General features: G+C 41.9%; 1 protein-coding gene across 1 annotated transcript in view; it reads left to right on the top strand.

The window, feature by feature from the left end:
- Positions 1–19214, top strand: part of WDFY1 (WD repeat and FYVE domain containing 1) — a 172046-nt gene that overhangs the window by 58725 nt on the left and 94107 nt on the right. Inside the window, exon 7 of the mRNA XM_053709957.1 lies at positions 3165–3291. Within this exon, the coding sequence (XP_053565932.1) occupies positions 3165–3291 (127 nt within the window). The remainder of the gene's footprint in view (positions 1–3164; positions 3292–19214) is intronic.

The following is a 19214-nucleotide window of genomic DNA, read 5'->3' on the forward strand; positions in this document are numbered from 1 at the left end:
CCAGATTTTGCAGTATTGGATTGACCTCTAGAGCAGTAAAAAATGACTCCTTAGTTTTTATAAAAGAATTTATATCGATCACTTGTTTCCATGTTAGGGCAGACTGTTTCCAACATCTTGCTATGAACAATTTCATCACCATTAAAATACACAAATGCCTCCTGTGATGGGGTAATTTTGAGAATCTCAAGTGGAGAATACTGGTTTCTGGATCCATCAGCTCCTGCAAACCTGTCTTGGAGCATAAGTGAAAAGGTTGTTCTATCACCAAACCTCGCCAACAACAAGGTGATTTTCAGCGGAACATGCTATGTAATTTGGCAGGGATAAGATGCCAATGTGTGAGAATTTTAAACATAGTATAGTGTGTTAATCAGCCATATCTCCTTTGACCATAACTTGGCAAATAGATCAAGTGGCAAATAGATCAAGAGCCAGGTTTCTCTCTCCTATGTGCACATCATAAGATTTCCTGATAATAATCTAATCTAGTAGGCATTGGTAATGAATTGAGGGAGTTTAAACTTCTGATCTCCAGCCTTCTAGCGGACCTCCCACAAAGATAGAGGCTGAGTGTTCCCTTTTAAGTAAACCCCAATATTACAGAAAAGCTAAGAAGTGAAAGGCCTTAAAATATAGAGTGAGGGGCATAGAAAGTTTCCTGACTATAGATTCCTGTGAGTTAAAGTCTGAGTTTCAAAAAAAGTCCCCCACAATATTAAGCCCAGATCTCCTCCAGAGCCTGGGGTGAGACTCTAGGAGGCTAACTAATAGACACTGTATGGCACGTATTGGGGAATAATAAGGGGCAACCATAGTATAATGTCATACCTTATGCCAGCAATCCAAGCAGCATTATCACCCTGTTCAGAATGTGCAAGGATGGGATACAATGCTATGATATTCATCAGATATCTTCTAGAGCAACACTGGACCAAAGAGACGTTTTCTCAAAATCATGTCATCTAGGTGCTCCCCACACTAATGAATAAAATAGCATTGCTGCTTCTTAATATTGCTTGCTATTCGGGAACCCTAAACCACCCATCTAAGGGATTCTGTGGGATACAGTCATCATCATATATTCCCACTTCACCCTGTCAAACGCCTTTTCAGCTTCTAAAGACAGTGTGAGGCGAGGATGTCCCATATAAGCTGATTCCATAAACACATTACAAATCCCCGTTGTCACGAATACCTCAAGATTCAGCTAAGAAAGGGTTAATCCTGTGAACTAAGAACAGTTGTTTGTTTTTTAAAAATAGCTGTGTACTGGGTTTGTTTGTGTTTTCTTTGAAGTGCCAGGAGCCTCATAAAAAGTTTCTAAGGCTCACTCCTCCAGATGTTATTGTGTATACATTGAGTCATAAAGCCACTCAAAGCTTTTAGTTACAGAGATACACATGATAGTTTTATGACTTAGACTGTCAATAGAATTACATGAGGCAAAACAGGGCCTCAGTCACAGAAACTGATAAGGTCACTAAAAGGATATTGGTATTATGTATATATGTGTTTAAAACTGTTATGACATTAAGTGAAGGGAAATCTGTCATATCTGGTATCAAATTGATTCTCCCAATGAAACCAAGAGAGTACCAGTCGGTATATCTGACTATAGAGTGGCCTATCAGAAATTATAATGGGTTCTATAATTTCAGGCAAAAAACTTAGTTTACTGAAGGTCATAAAGACAGGGGGGTTTCTTAGCCCGCCCAGGAGGGTGTGGTCAGGCCACCTGATCTATGGAAGAAAGGTATAAGGGTCTTGTGTGTTAACACTGAAGGGGTTCATTCTACATGGGAGGCTGCTTGCTACAGCGTGAGTGACAATTTTCTTCTTGCCCATCTCCCTGGGGGCAGACTCATAAGCTAGTGAAGTATTAAGTCTGTTAATTTTCTCCTTTTATTTTATTTTAAAACACTGTTTGCTAATGTGTCATTTTATTTGTACCAACTTTTATTAATAATGCATTGTGCATAATAAATCTTTTATTAAGTTTGGCCTTTGTCTAATAATTGAACCACGTAACTGAAAGAGACTGGAATATTAGAACTGTATAATTTAGGTTATTTTTCTGCTAAATGGTACTCAGAGAGTTAATGTGTAAGTCTGGGTTTTTCCTTAGGATTTTCCCTTTAATAAATTTTAAGTGGTGGCAGCTGAGATATTGTAGTTAGTTAGTGTGGGTGGCATTAAAGGAGTTTTGGGGCATTTCTTTTACGTCTAGTACAGACTGGAGAGTGTTGTTAACCCTTGCACCCACTGAACTAAATCACAAGCTGGCCTGGTGTGGCCAGATTGTGACCTATCAGTAAGAGTAGAAGGGGTCTGATAACCCTTTCTGTGCCAAATAAGTGACTGGCGCAGGGTTGGATAACCTTGGTTCGTCACACTCGTGGTATTGTCTGTACCTTGACACTTATGAATGAACTCAATCTAACCACAATTGATTAGGAATGGTAGAAAAGGCCCATGGGCTCTATGTATGAAGCAGCGTAAGCTGCTCCGGAGCACTTGCGGGGCAGGTTCGCACATGCGAGTCTTCTTCCTGTATTGAAAGAAGCAGCACTCAGGGTTACTGACAGACAGATCCGCTGCCCGTATGCAGTGAAGGCGTGCGGACAACATCTCAAGTTCAGAAGCTTGACCGCACGCCACTTAATTCATAGGGCCCCATTTCTCAGGACCATTATTTTAGCAGACTTTCATATCAACATTAATAGTATTTAATAATTTAAGAGAATAACGTTATGTAATATAGTTAAATAACAGGACAAAAGTTCTTTTGGGTGCTTTAGTTGCAATTGTTTGTTAACCAGGCCTTTTTTTAAACCAGCCTTAGCTACCTAAATGACATGTACTTTATGTTGATTTTATTGTGTTGCAAATTGAGATCTTGTCACTAATACTTTAAAAAAAAAAAAGTTTCACAAAAATATTTATTTAATTTAACATGGTACAAATAAGCTAGTCAAATGACAACTAAACTATGGAGAAACATGATGTTTTTTTATGACTTAAAGAACACTTTTTACCCTGATATCATAACCTGTAACTCATATAAATGCCTCTTTGTTAAAATGATTGCACAAGAAACTCCACAATCTTTTGACACTGCATTATATATATTTTTTGTCTTCTCTCTGCTTCTGCTGTTATAGGTAGTATATCTTGTCTCTTTTGGGACCCTATCCAGAGACTTCTCTTCTCTGGGTCTTCAGATCACAGCATTATCTTGTGGGACATTGGAGGTAGACAAGGGCGGACACTGCTCCTCCAGGGACACCAGTAAGAATCTCTGCAAAAAAAATAATTATTAAAAAATAAGGATATTTTCCCATAAAATGTAATGGGATACAGAGCATCTTTTTGTTAACAACCTGCTTAATTCATATAACAAAGGAGAGTGTGGTACATAGATCTTCCTGATTTGGATACAGAACTTCCAACTTGCCTATATTTAAGGACCAGTAAATACAGTAGATTTGCATAAACAACAAATGCATGATAACAAGACAATGCAATAGCATATAGTCTAAACTTCAAATGAGAAGTAGGTATTTTTTTTGGAACAAATTACAAAGTTATGTCTATTTCCACTCCCTCTGTATCATGTGACAGCCATCAACTAATCACAAATGCATACACGCTTATTCTTGCACATGCTCAGTAGGAGCTGGTGACTCAAAAAGTGTAACTATAAAAAACTGTGCACATTTTGTTAATGGAAGTAAATTGGAAAGTTGTTTAAAACTTCTGCTCTATCTGAATCTTGAAAGTTTAATTTTGACTTGAGTGTCCCTCTAAGCAGATAATTAGAAAATCTAGGAAAGCAGTGAATGAACATAAGCTATTAAACTGCCTATTTGTTGTTTTGTAAAATTCACCCACTAATTCACCCTCCTCCCAACTAAAATTCTGCTACAGGGAAAACTCACTTATGTGAAGTGAATTGGAAAGTTGTTTAAAGTTGCATGTTCTATCTGAATCATGAACGTTTAATGTTTACTTGAGGGTTTATTTAAATATTATTATTATTGGTAGCATGATTTATGAAGTGCCGCTATATTATGCAATTCAACTTATGTATCGGAAACTTACCAGTAGTTGTATGTCCGACTGGTGATGCAGGAACACCATTTGAAAAGTGCAGAGCAAACAGACGCCTTGGGCCTGCCCCCTAGATAATCAGAATATTTTATGGCCACACGTGTGCTAGTGCAAGTAAGTGTGTGCATGCATAGAACTCCCAATTCTGTCACTTTTTACTATCTTGTTACCAGTTGCTACAACTCCGTTCAAAGAGATACTGAGCTGCAACATATTGCCACACAGTGAATTGCATCAACTTCTGGCAGCTGAGGAGTTAGTGTATTGTATGTATAGTATCAGTATGCACAATTATATTTGCCACCCCAACTATGTGTCCATAAAAGTTTTTTTCTTCATAAATGGAAAGAGTCCACAGCTGCATTCATTACTTTTAGGAAATAAGAACCTGGCCATCAGGAGGAGGCAAAGACACCCCAGCCAAGGCTTAAATACTCCTCCCACTTCCCTCATCCCCCAGTCATTCTTTGCCTTTCGTCCCAGGAGGTTGGCAGAGACGTGTCAGAATTTTTAATTTTTGTTTTTGTCTCTTATGGAGGGTAGTACTCTTCGGCATGGGACAGGAGTTTTAAGTAGTCCTGTCAGTCTCTCAGTGAGGGCTTGGATGAAAGTTAGAGTCCGGAGATGCAGGAAGTTTCTTTCTGCGAAACCATCCCGACTCAGATTAACAGCTTCTCAAGCAATCAGCGTTGTTGAACTTCGCTCCGCTGCTTGCTTTCTTCTCTCAAGTCCATGGCAGAGGTGATGCTACTATTCGTCACACTTGAAGGGCCATGTTCCTGTTCCACTGCGCAGATTCCGGGAAGATCATTTCATTTTATTTTCGTCTCGTCATGATTGTATTACAAATATTTTCCTGTGAGGCTACCACCTTGCGGGACTAAATATAAAATATAAGGGTCTCAATGAGGTGCCTTTTGTATCTTGGAATCAAGGGTAATATCTCCTCAATCAAGGGGGGGTTTAATCATGTTTGTTATGTGACTTGCTTGTGTGTAGTGTTTATTAGGCTCATGGCTTGTGGGAACATAACGGCTTTTGGACGTGACGCGGCCTTTACGGTCGGGTGTGCTTTTTTCTCTTGTAAGGTGTATCCCGTCCACGGATCATCCATTACTTGTGGGATATTCTCATTCCCAACAGGAAGTTGCAAGAGGACACCCACAGCAGAGCTGCTATATAGCTCCTCCCCTAACTGCCATATCCAGTTATTCTCTTGCAACTCTCAACAAGCATGGAGGTAGTAAGAGAGAGTGGTGAAATATAGTTAGTTTTATTTCTTCAATCAAAAGTTTATTTTAAATAGTACCGGAGTTGTACTATTTTATCCCAGGCAGTAAATAGAAGAAGAATCTGCCTGAGGTTTCTATGATCTTAGCAGGTTGTAACTAAGATCCATTGCTGTTCTCACATATGTCTGAGGAGAGAGGTAACTTCAGCGGGAGAATGGCGTGCAGGTTACTCTGCTATGAGGTATGTGCAGTTACAATTTTTTCTAGAAAAATGCTAGAAAATGCTGCTGATACCGGATTAATGTAAGTTAAGCCTGAATACAGTGATTTAATAGCGACTGGTATCATGCTTACTCTCAGGGGTAATACCCTTTTAAAATTGCAATATAAAACGTTTGCTGGCATGTTTAATCGTTTTTATATATGCTTTGGTGATAAAACTTTATTGGGGCCTAGTTTTTTCCACATGGCTGGCTTAAATTTTGCCTAGAAACAGTTTCCTGAGGCTTTCCACTGTTGTAGTATGAGTGGGAAGGGCCTATTTTAGCGCTTTTTTGCGCAGTTAAAATTACAGACTGAGATATCCAGCTTCCCTCAGAAGTTCCCTGAATGCTATAGGACATCTCTAAAGGGCTCAAAGGCTTTCCAAAATCGTTTATTGGGGAAGGTAGGGCCACAGCAGGCTGTGGCAGTTTGTTGTGACTGTTAAAAAACGTCTATCGTTTTTTTGATCCGTTTTTTTAACTAAAGGGTTAATCATCCATTTGCAAGTGGGTGCAATGCTCTGTTAGCTTATTACATACACTGTAAAAATTTTGTTTGATTTACTGCCTTTTTTCACTGTTTTTCAAATTTTGACAAAATTTGTTTCTCTTAAAGGCACAGTACCGTTTATTATATTTGCTTGTTGACTTGATTTAAAGTGTTTTCCAAGCTTGCTAGTCACATTGCTAGTCTGTATAAACATGTCTGACATAGAGGAAACTCCTTGTTCATTATGTTTAAAAGCCATGGTGGAACCCCCTCTTAGAATGTGTACCAAATGTACTGATTTCACTTTAAGCAATAAAGATCATATTATGTCTTTTAAAAAATTTACCACCAGAGGAATCTGACGAGGGGGAAGTTATGCCGACTAACTCTCCCCACGTGTCAGATCCTTTGACTCCCGCTCAAGGGACTCACGCTCAAATGGCGCCAAGTACATCCAGGGCGCCCATAGTGTTTACTTTACAAGACATGGCGGCAGTCATGGATAATACACTGTCAGCGGTATTAGCCAGACTACCTGAATTTAGAGGTAAGCGAGATAGCTCTGGGGTTAGACGAAATGCAGAGCATACTGACGCTTTAAGAACCATGTCTGATACTGCCTCACAATATGCAGAAGCTGAGGAAGGAGAGTTTCAGTCTGTGGCTGATGTTTCTGACTCAGGAAAGATACCTGACTCTGATATTTCTACATTTAAATTTAAGCTTGAACACCTCCACGTGTTGCTCAGGGAGGTTTTAGCTGCTCTGAATGACTGTGATACAATTGCAGTGCCAGAGAAATTGTGTAGACTGGATATATACTATGCAGTGCCGGTGTGTACTGATGTTTTTCCAATACCTAAAAAGTTTACAGAAATTATTAATAAGGAATGGGGTAGACCAGGTGTGCCGTTCTCTCCCCCTCCTATTTTTAGAAAAATGTTTCCTATAGACGCCACCACACGGGACTTATGGCAGACAGTCCCTAAGGTGGAGGGAGCAGTTTCTACTCTAGCAAAGCGTACTACTATCCCTGTCGAGGACAGTTGTGCTTTTTTAGATCCAATGGATAAAAAATTAGGTTACCTTAAGAAAATGTTTATTCAACAAGGTTTTATCCTACAGCCCCTTGCATGCATTGCTCCTGTCACTGCTGCTGCGGCGTTCTGGTTTGAGTCTCTGGAAGAGGCTTTACAGGTAGCGACTCCATTGGATAACATACTTGGCAAGCTTAGAGCACTTAAGCTAGCCAATTCTTTTGTTTCTGATGCCATTGTTCATTTGACTAAACTAACGGCTAAGAATTCTGGTTTTGCTATACAGACGGGCAGGGCGCTATGGCTTAAATCATGGTCAGCCGACGTGACTTCAAAATCTAAGCTGCTTAACATTCCCTTCAAGGGGCAGACCCTATTCGGGCCTGGTTTGAAGGAGATTATTGCTGATATCACTGGAGGAAAAGGTCATGCCCTTCCTCAGGACAGGTCCAAATCAAGGGCCAAACAGTCTAATTTTCGTGCCTTTCGAAACTTCAAGGCAGGTGCGGCATCAACTTCCTCTAATGCAAAACAAGAGGGAACTTTTGCTCAGTCCAAGACGATCTGGAGACCAAACCAGACCTGGAACAAAGGTAAGCAGGCCAAAAAGCCTGCTGCTGCCTCTAAGACAGCATGAAGGAACGGCCCCCTATCCGGTAACGGATCTAGTAGGGGGCAGACTTTCACTCTTCGCCCAGGCGTGGGCAAGAGATGTCCAGGATCCCTGGGCGCTGGAAATTATATCCCAGGGATATCTTCTGGACTTCAAAGCTTCCCCCCCAAAAGGGAGATTTCACCTTTCACAATTATCTGCAAACCAGATAAAGAGAGAGGCATTCTTACACTGTGTACGAGACCTCCTAGTTATGGGAGTGATCCATCCAGTTCCGAAGGAGGAACAGGGACAGGGTTTTTACTCAAATCTGTTTGTGGTTCCCAAAAAAGAGGGAACCTTCAGACCAATTTTGGATCTAAAGATCTTAAACAAATTCCTCAGAGTTCCATCATTTAAGATGGAAACTATTCGTACCATCCTACCTATGATCCAGGAGGGCCAATATATGTCTACAGTGGATTTAAAGGATGCTTATCTTCACATTCCGATACACAAAGATCATCATCGGTTTCTCAGGTTTGCCTTTCTAGACAGGCATTACCAGTTTGTAGCTCTTCCCTTTGGATTAGCTACAGCCCCAAGAATCTTTACGAAGGTTCTAGGGTCGCTTCTGGCGGTCCTAAGGCCGCGGGGCATAGCAGTAGCCCCTTATTTAGTCGACATCCTGATACAGGCGTCAAACTTCCAAATTGCCAAGTCTCATACGGACGTAGTACTGGCATTTCTGAGGTCGCATGGGTGGAAAGTGAACAAGGAAAAGAGTTCTGTATCCCCACTCACAAGAGTTTCCTTCCTAGGGACTCTGATAGATTCTGTAGAAATGAAAATTTACCTGACGGAGTCCAGGTTATCAAAGCTTCTAAATTCCTGCCGTGTTCTTCATTCCATTCCGCTCCCTTCGGTGGCTCAGTGTATGGAAGTAATCGGCTTAATGGTAGCGGCAATGGACATAGTGCCGTTTGCACGCTTACATATCAGACCGCTGCAACTATGCATGCCCTCTATTGAATCTGGATCAAGAGACCAGGGATACTCTTCTCTGGTGGCTATCTCGGGTCCATCTGTCCAAAGGTATGACCTTTCGCAGGCCAGATTGGACAATTGTAACAACAGATGCCAGCCTTCTAGGTTGGGGTGCAGTCTGGAACTCCTTGAAGGCTCAGGGATCGTGGACTCATGAGGAGACACTCCTTCCAATAAATATTCTGGAACTAAGAGCGATATTCAATGCTCTTCAGGCTTGGCCTCAGTTAGCAACTCTGAGGTACATCAGATTTCAGTCGGACAACATCACGACTGTGGCTTACATCAACCATCAAGGGGGAACAAGAAGTTCCCTAGCGATGTTAGAAGTTTCAAAAATAATTCGCTGGGCAGAGATTCACTCTTGCTACCTATCAGCTATCCATATCCCAGGTGTAGAGAACTGGGAGGCGGATTTTCTAAGTCGTCAGATTTTTCATCCGGGGGAGTGGGAACAATTGCACAATTAATTCATCGTTGGGGCAAACCAGAACTGGATATCATGGCGTCTCGCCAGAACGCCAAGCTTCCACCGTTTCCTCTGCTCCCTCCACTGATTGCCAAGATCAAGCAGGAGAGAGCATCGGTGATTCTGATAGCACCTGCGTGGCCACGCAGGACCTGGTATGCAGATCTAGTGGACATGTCATCCTTTCCACCATGGTCTCTGCCTCTGAGACAGGACCTTCTACTTCAGGGTCCTTTCAACCATCCAAATCTAATTTCTCTGAGACTGACTGCCTGGAGATTGAACGCTTGATTTTATCAAAGCGTGGCTTCTCCGAGTCAGTCATTGATACCTTAATACAGGCACGAAAGCCTGTCACCAGGAAAATTTACCATAAGATATGGCGTAAATATCTTTATTGGTGTGAATCCAAGGGTTACTCATGGAGTAAGGTCAGGATTCCCAGGATATTATCCTTTCTCCAAGAAGGTTTGGAAAAAGGATTGTCAGCTAGTTCCTTAAAGGGACAGATTTCTGCTCTGTCTATTCTTTTGCACAAGCGTCTGGCAGATGTTCCAGACGTTCAGGCATTTTGTCAGGCTTTAGTTAGAATCAAGCCTGTGTTTAAACCTGTTGCTCCGCCATGGAGCTTAAATTTGGTTCTTAAGGTTCTTCAAGGAGTTCCGTTTGAACCTCTTCATTCCATAGATATCAAACTTTTATCTTGGAAAGTTCTTTTTTTGGTAGCTATTTCCTCGGCTCGTAGAGTCTCCGAGTTATCTGCCTTACAATGTGATTCTCCTTATCTGATTTTTCATACGGATAAGGTAGTCCTGCGTACCAAACCTGGGTTTTTACCTAAGGTGGTATCTAACAAGAATATCAATCAAGAGATTGTTGTTCCATCCTTGTGTCCTAATCCTTCTTCGAAGAAGGAACGTCTATTACACAATCTGGACGTGGTTTGTGCTTTAAAGTTTTACTTACAAGCTACTAAAGATTTTCGTCAAACATCTGCTTTGTTTGTTGTCTACTCTGGACAGAGGAGAGGTCAAAAGGCTTCGGCAACCTCTTTCTTTTTGGCTAAGAAGCATAATCCGCTTAGCCTATGAGACTGCTGGACAGCAGCCTCCTGAAAGGATTACAGCTCATTCTACTAGAGCTGTGGCTTCCACTTGGGCCTTTAAAAATGAGGCTTCTGTTGAACAGATTTGCAAGGCGGCGACTTGGTCTTCGCTTCATACTTTTTCAAAATTCTACAAATTTGATACTTTTGCTTCTTCTGAGGCTATTTTTGGGAGAAAGTTTTTACAGGCAGTGGTACCTTCCGTTTAAGTACCTGCCTTGTCCCTCCCTTCATCCGTGTACTTTAGCTTTGGTATTGGTATCCCACAAGTAATGGATGATCCGTGGACTGGATACACCTTACAAGAGAAAACACAATTTATGCTTACCTGATAAAATTATTTCTCTTGTGGTGTATCCAGTCCACGGCCCGCCCTGTCTTTTTAAGGCAGGTAATTTTTAAATTTAAACTACAGTCACCACTGCACCCTATGGTTTCTCCTTTCTCGGCTTGTTTTCGGTCGAATGACTGGATATGGCAGTTAGGGGAGGAGCTATATAACAGCTCTGCTCTTGCAACTTCCTGTTGGGAATGAGAATATCCCACAAGTAATGGATGATCCGTGGACTGGATACACCACAAGAGAAATACATTTATCAGGTAAGCATAAATTGTGTTTTCTGGGCTGTACGGTTCATCTTGTGACCAGACGTGGTCACGTTTTTGACTTTACACTTCCGAATTCCTAGCCCTTTGGCGAAGGAGAAATTCGGTCTTGGGCTCCTAGGAGGTGGTAAATGCCCCAGCCATTGTGGGTGTCAGGTGCCGTTTAAGTTTTGGGTCCAAATCTAGTATCAATATCCTAACTATGGAGGAGTCTGATTCCGTGGAGACGGATGTCTCTGTTTTATTTTTTACTCCGTGCGCAGAATGCATATTGCCCCAGATGATACTAGCCTACCAGTTATGTTCTGAATGCCATATTAGAGTGCTCAATTCCTCGGGATCGGGGAATCAAGGAGCTGCTGAGCCGTCTGCCTCTGGGGCCTATGTCCTCCGAGTGGCGAGTTCCCTTCCACAATCGCTGATTATGCATGCAGGTAACCCAGAATTTGCTTCTCCCGAAGGTAGCTTCTTCCCGCCAGGGGTTTCGGCTCGATGTCACATGTCCATAATTTTGGCACTAGCACGTATGCAACTGCCAGAAGTTGGTTTTGGATACTGTTCATGTTCCGTTATTCAGGGCTCTTCACGCATAAGATGGTCTGTTTAGCTCCCGGGGGGAACGACTGTCCCTGAGGCTTCGGGGGTCAGACTTCAAGTCCGGAGTCGTCCTTCACTCCAGCGGGGGTATGCTGCGCTTTTCGGTATAGACTGACTAGCCTTCGTGTTATTTTGCGGCACGCTTTGGTCTTGTTGGAGAATCCCATCCTTATTGGATCTGAGACTTCTCAGTCTGCTTCTCCGAATAGCTTGCAGAAATAAACATGAGGGGAAGTAATCTTCTTATGGTCTTGTTATCGAGTACTTTTTCCAGTTTGAGCTTGGTAGAACAGGGGCCCTGTTGGGCGTGCCTGTGGGTATGTCTGTTCTACTTAGGCGATAAACCTGCGGGTTGCCTTATGTTTTATTTATTTTAATAACGCTCAAATTTTACGTTTCCTTAGGGAAGTTTGTCTGGAATCGATACTCACGATGTTTTGATCGCACTGTTACTTCTAAGGAAGTTTAAGGATGGGTTTAGACCTATATGGGTCTGCTGTTTCCCTTCCTCTGGGGGATTCTATACGGCCTTGACAGGAATAGCCCTTGATTCAGGCTAGTCCTGATTGGGTTCAGTTTTTCTGTCTTGAGGCCTAGTTCAGACAATTGGCGTCTTTTCTGCCTGGCTGGTCCGGTTGGGCGCTGAGGGCCTCAGATATTATTGTGTTATTTTTGTTCTCTTTTACAAGTTTCAGTTAATTCTGAGGGTTCGTGAGGCTTGGGGGATTGGTTCAGTCCTCATTGACCTCTCCAGCTGGCCGATGCCGGTGAGGTAGCTCAGTTGGTAACATTCCCTACTAGGCTTGTTCCTAGGGTCACAGGTTCTGTTCCGACAGGGCCGACTCAGCCCTTCATTCTTCTCTACATGAGTACCATTCAGATTGGGTAATAATATTATTATTACTTTTTAGCTGTTACTTTGGTTCTTCCGAGAGCGGGCGCTGGATAAGCGCTTGTGGCCCACTGAAGGTAGGGCGCCATATAAATACTAGTTTGTGTCTCTCTCATGATTCCGTCTTTATTATCCTCTAGAGGTGAGCCTCCGTTCTCTGGGGTTCTGTTTTCTTGGGGGTGATGATGTCTCCTTGTTTGAGACTGTCATGGAGTGTTTGTGCTGGGGCTTCTGAGGCTCTATTGCATTTTCTCTGTTACTCTCCTATGGATTCTCTTGGACTTCCTATGTTTGAGTTCTTGGGTGGACTCCTGAGTCTGTTGGGTGGCTGAGTTCATCTTTTTCCGTCCTCTTTTTAGGGACTGGGGTTTAGGGGATTTTCTTTCTCCTGTCCTTCAGACTTGACAGCCAGCTGTAGGGGCCTGTGGGTTCCTTTGCTGCATAGCAGGCGGATGTTTGCTGTTTGCAACAGTTGCAACCGTTTGCACTGTATCGGTGTGTTTGCAGCTTTTACCAAGACTCTATATTCGCCATTGGACCCTTGGGGTACAATGAGCCTTTTTGGGTTTTTGTGCTTCTCCTTATTCAGGATATGGAGTAGGGCTGGCGGATTTTTGGTTACACCTGAGCTGGGTCCACTGCTTAGTGGATGTTCTGCAGTCTGCGGTAGGGTTTGTGTCCTATCCTCTGCTGCTATTACTCATCTGCGGGTAGTTGTCTCCTGGAGTCATCTTGGTATGCTTGTAGTGTCTAGTGTTAACCCAGGGGTTTGCCTTCTGGGTTTGCTGCACGAATATCGGGGACTCTGTATTCAGTCTTCTTTCGGGTGTGGTAGCACTGCCTGGAGGTTAAGTTCTTCTCGGTGTCGGATTCCTGGTTTCTGTACCTCTGGGGAATGGACGTTGCCACCCCTTGATCTCGCATCTGGTTTCAGTCTCTGTGAGTTTGGCTGGTTATGGTGTTTGCCTTTGTGGAACTTGTTATACCCTTTTAGGGGTTTCTGGGAATCTTTTCTGGTTCCCCCATCTCTTCCCCTTTGGGAAGTTTGTTTGTTAATCCTCTTCTCTGGTATGGGGTGTGTTGTTGAGGACCACTTCTGAGCGACAGTGTCTCTTAGAAGCCTGCTGGCTCAGTTGTGTTCTTTCTGCGGTCTCTAGCAAGGCTGGTGGACTATCTGCGGGTCAGTGTCCTTGGGGCCTTTTTTCTTTCCAAATTTTCTCGGCTTCGGTTGAAGCAGCTTTTTTGATGGGTAAGGTTTTTTTAGGCCTGGTGTCCTCTATAGCTTGGGTTTTGGTTTCCCAAAAGTAATGAATGCAGCTGTAGACTGTTTCCATTTATGAAGAAAAACATAAATTATGCTTACCTGATCATTTTCTTTTCTTCAGATGAAAAGAGTCCACAGCTCCCCGCCCAGTGTTTTCTAGGGGGCGTCTGTTATTTTCTTCTGGCACCTTTTCACCCTGGTACTTCTTCTACTGTTCCTTGTTCCTCGGCAGAATGACTGGGGGATGAGGGAAGTGGGAGGAGTATTTAAGCCTTTGGCTGGGGTGTCTTTGTCTCCTAATTGTGGCCAGGTTCTTATTTCCCAAAAGTAATGAATGCAGCTGTGGACTCTTTCCATCTGAAGAAAAGAAAATTATCAGGTAAGCATAATTTATGTTTTTATTAAAATGTATGTTTCTCTGTATTCATCAGTAATAGATAAAAACCCTTAAAGGGCCACTGTAAGTAAATATTTTCTATGCATGTTACTAACTAACTACCCCAAATACACTTTTTATCAATAGCATTTCATTAACATATCTCTACTGTATATCAGAAATCTTGTCTGCAAATTTAATTGTTTTCCAAACCCACTCCGTTGGTATCCTTTGCTCTGTACCAATCCGTTTACAATACCTAGGTTTCAAAATGGCGCTTTAAACACAAAGTTATTGGTTTAAGTATTTTGAACACGCAGTGCTGAAAATAGTGGGCAGGATAACGTGACATCATCGGTGAATAAAAGATATAACTTTTAGAACGTTATGAAACTTCGTTTTGGAGAAAATATAGGTCAGTAGGTTTTAATTAATGTTTATTAACTTTAATATGTTAGTTGTTTAGCTTAAAAATTATAACAGAAAGTAATCTTTTAATAAAAATTACTGTTTCCTTCTTAATATGGGAAGAGTCCACAGCTGCATTCCTTACTTGTGGGAAATACTGAACCTGGCCACCAGGAGTAGGCAAAGACACCCCAACCAAAGGCTTAAAGGGACAGTATACACTCATTTTCATATAACTGCATTTAATAGACACTACTATAAAGAATAAGATGCACAGATACTGATATAAAAATCCAGTATAAAACGGTTTAAAAACTTACTTAGAAGCTGTCAGTTTGGCTCTGTTGAAAAGGTAGCTGGAAAGCCCACTGCAAGTGGCAAATAAGACACTCCCCCCCTCCCCCTTCTTTTGCATATGAAAAGACCCTTTACACAAACAGGAGTAAGCTGGAGAAGGTAGCCGACAGTTTTCACATAAAACTTTGGGGCTTGGTTAGGAGTCTGAAAATCAGAGCAATGTTATTTAAAAATAAGCAAAACTATACATTTATTTTTAAAAAAAACTTTATGGGCTATATAAATAGATCATCTACAAAATATTTATGCAAAGAAAAAATGAGTGTATAATGTCCCTTTAAATACCTCCCCCACTTCCTCATAACCCCAGTCATTCTTTGCCTTTCATCACAGGAGGTTGGCAGAGAAGTGTCCGAAGATTTCAGAGTAGTCTCTTATGGAGGGTAGTACTCTTCGAGATGGGACTGGAGTTTTAAGTAGTCCTGTCAGCCTCTCAGTGAGAGCATAGATGAAAGATAGAGTCCGGAGATGCAGGGACAGTCTTTCAGTGAAACCATCACGACTCATATTAACGGCTTCATAAGCAATCGGCGTTGACGAGTTTCGCTGCCTTCTTTCTTCTCTCAAGTCCATGTCAGAACCAATGCTACTATCTGTCACACTTAAAGGGCCGTGTTACTGTTCCACATCATAGATTCTGGTAAGATCGTTTCATTTTTTTATACATGTATGATAACGCAAGAAGACAGGGTCACATTGCGACTCCTTTTATCTGAATAGAATCAAGGGTTAACATCTCCTGAGGGGGATTATTGAACAGTGGGGTGTAATCTTATATATTTATTTGATTTTATGCTGCTTTTATGTGTGAGATTTTATGGTCTCATAGGCTGTTATGGAATATACAGATTTCACTTTCACTTTGAGAGCTGTGCAGCTTAAAAGTTTGGCGCCTTTTTTCTCATAGCAGAAACAGTCCTGCATTGCGCAGTTTTCATTCCCTCTTTCCTAACCGGGTGTTTATCAGAGAGGAGTCATAAATCTCTGTACTGTCTGGGTCATAGGAGGTGGGGAATGCCCCAGCCATTGGGGTATAAGGGTGCCGTTTTTGTGAATGAAATAAGATTTTTATTTTCTACAGTTCTCCGCTTATTGCACTAGCGACGGAGGATTCTGTTACTTTAGAGGGTACTCCCTCTATTCCTAAAGAGTAATTCCTGTTTATATTGTGAAGAGGCCTTAGAGCCGCCCTCTCAATTATGTTCCATATGCCTTGATAATGTGATAATTTCAAACATGTTTGATACCACTGAGCTGTCCACCTCTGAGGAGTTGACATCCAGTGAGGAGCGTACCCTACATTCTTCTCTCTCTACACATGCAGTTTCCCGTAGCATTGCTGATCCTCCTTCTGGAGGGGGCCTTTTTTTACCAGACGTTACTGCGCAATTCAGACGGCTGTTTCTGCGACTTTTAATACTTTACCTCGCCCTACCAAGCGAAAGGTTACATATTGCACTCCTTCCCAGAGTACATCAGATAATTTATTGGATTTAACTTAAACGGTTATCCGAGGATGAAGTTCTTTCTGAGACTTCAGAGTATGAACATTCTGGGTCGGAGTCTGCTGCCTCTAAACCTCCGGTTGCGGAGAAACCAGACTTTAGTTTTAGGAATTTGCGCTTTCTTCTAAAGGAAGTTTTTGGCAAATTCAGAGGTTCCAGAGTCCAAATTGCCCGATGAACCTTTGATTCCTAAATTGGATAGAGTTTGAGGACAGGGTGGTACCTTATCCTTCCCTGCTCCTGTTAGATGGCGAACATTATTTAGACTGAATGGGACAGGATTGGTTTCCTTTTTCCCCTCTTCTCCCTTTAACAAATTGTTCCGGGTCCTGGACTCTCTATGGAGTTGTGAGGTTCCACGTTAAGGTTAAACGTACTAAAATCCCGCTTGAGGATAGCTCTTCGTTTTAGGAGCCCATGGATAAAAGATGGAAACTCTGTTAAGAAAGATGTTTCAACATACGGGATATTTAGTTTTTTAACCGGCGGTGGCTGTTGCCGCGGTTGCTGGAGCAGTTACCTATTGGTGCGACTTCTTACGGGATTTGATCGAGGGGGAGGGTCCACTCGACATCTTCAGGAAAGTATTAAGGCCTAGAAGTTGCTAATTATTTTATCTGTAATGCAAATATGCAGATTATTCGTCTGAATGCTACGGCTTCAGCTTTTTCTGTTCAGGCCCATCGGGCTCTGGCTGAACTCATGATCTGCGGATACGACTTCTAAGTCTAGTCTTCTTTCCCTCCCCTTTCAGGGAATGATTTTGTTTGGTCCAAGCCTCTCTTTTTTCCCCCCTCCAGTTAGCATTCCGTGTACTCTAGAGCTTGGGTTTATGTTTCCCACAAGTAAGGAATGAAGCTGTGAACTCTTCCCATATTAAGAAGGAAAACTTAAATTATACTTACCAGATAATTTCTTTTCCTTCTGTATGGGAAGAGTCCACAGCTCCCGATAATGTTCTCCGATGGGCGGGCCAAAATTTAAATGTATTCTTCTGGCACCTTTTTCACCCTATTTCTCTTACTGTTCCTTGTTCCCTCGGCAGAATGACTGGGGTTATGAGGAAGTGGGGGAGGTATTTAAGCCTTTGGCTGGGGTGTCTGCCTCCTCCTGGTGGCCAGGTTCAGTATTTCCCACAAGTAAGGAATGCAGCTGTGGACTCTTCCCATACAGAAGGAAAGGAAATTATCTGGTAAACATAATTTAAGTTTTTATCCAAATTCATAGAAATTCATTCACAAAAACATGATCAACACATATTTTCTGACCAAGTGTACTTTGCTTGCTATGCACAAGCTTATACTGAGCCCAGCACAGCTTTCACACTAGTGCTAATATCTTCATGAACCCCTGTCATACACAGAACAAACACACATGCAGGGAGTAAGCAGGATACTGTGGGTATTGAAATAACGAATGTATGCTTTTTCAACTTTGGGTATTGGTTAGGGGTCTAAAAAGTCTACACAAATCTGTACTTTATTGCAAAATGACACCCAGATGGTCTATATAAATGGACAATTTGCAAAACAATGTTTAGAAAATGTAAGCGTACAGTGTCCCTTTAACTGGGCACAGCTAAGACAAGGAAACAACTGGGTGCAGTTTGGACAAGGAAACAAATATGGGTTGTATGCATCCCTGAACATAGCTACATATAACGCATTTTAAAGTTTGAAGCAGAACGAGAGAGAGAATTCTACAGCAATGGTAAAAGTAACTTCTGTAGATTGAGGATCTAAAAAGAGAGTAGTCTGCTTTTAGCAGAGTGAAGGGGACGGTTGGGGAATATTAGCAGAAAATGGTAATAAATGAGGATTTAGTGTTATTGGGAACTCTGTGGAGAAACTGTCAGGTGCAACAAATGAGAAGTGGTAAGTCTTGCGGAAATACTCATGATGCATTGATGTTGAGGCATATGGCAGTTAGGACAGCAAGGCTCGACTTGCAGTAGTCAGGGCAGTTAGTCATTATCACTTACACGGCTATCTCTCTGTGTTGTACAGACTGATATATTATGAGGGGCTATATTTATAAGTGTGCCCATATAGTAGTATCTCTGTCCATTATTCCATATCAGTATGACAGGCACGGATTTTAAACCTATAAAAATGTTCTCCTGAAGTAAATTTCAGCAGGAAAACAGATTATTGAAGTGGAGGGAAAAAAAATCATGACACTGTCCCTTTAACTGGGGGTCAGAATGTGAACAAGGGAGAAATGGTTCTATTTATAATGCAAAACCTAGTTAAAGAGTGCACGGGGAATGGTTTGTAACGCATATTAAGAGTCACGGCGGTATAGGCTGTAATGCAAGCATTTTAGCCTTTACGCAACCCTCCATTCCGCACTCAAAAAATGAGTGTGGGATTTTCCATAGCGCCGTATTACAGGTTGTGCGGTCCGGCTAAAATGCTTGTGTTACAGCTTATACCGACACAAGCCATTCCGCGATCTAAAACCAGTAGTTATGGATTTTGCGAAACAAAAATGTTTTACAAAACTCATAAGTAAAATGTTACAAAGTACATTAACACCCATAAACTACCTTTTAACCCCTAAACCGCCACCCTCCCGCATCGCAAATACTATATTACATTTATTAACCCCTAATCTGCCGCCCACCCCAATCACCGACACTAAAATAAACCTATTAACACCTAAACTGCCGACCCCCCCCCACATCGCCAACAATAAAAAAAATCTAGTAACCCCTAAACCGCCAGCCCCCACATCGTAACTAATAAACTAAACCTATTAACCCCTAGACTGCCGGCCCCCACAATGCTTAACACTAAATTAAACTATTAACCCCTAAACCTAACACCCGCTAACTTTAAATTAAAAGTTACAATATAACT

This window comes from Bombina bombina, chromosome 4 (genome assembly GCF_027579735.1).
Source record: "Bombina bombina isolate aBomBom1 chromosome 4, aBomBom1.pri, whole genome shotgun sequence".
Classification (NCBI taxonomy): domain Eukaryota; kingdom Metazoa; phylum Chordata; class Amphibia; order Anura; family Bombinatoridae; genus Bombina; species Bombina bombina.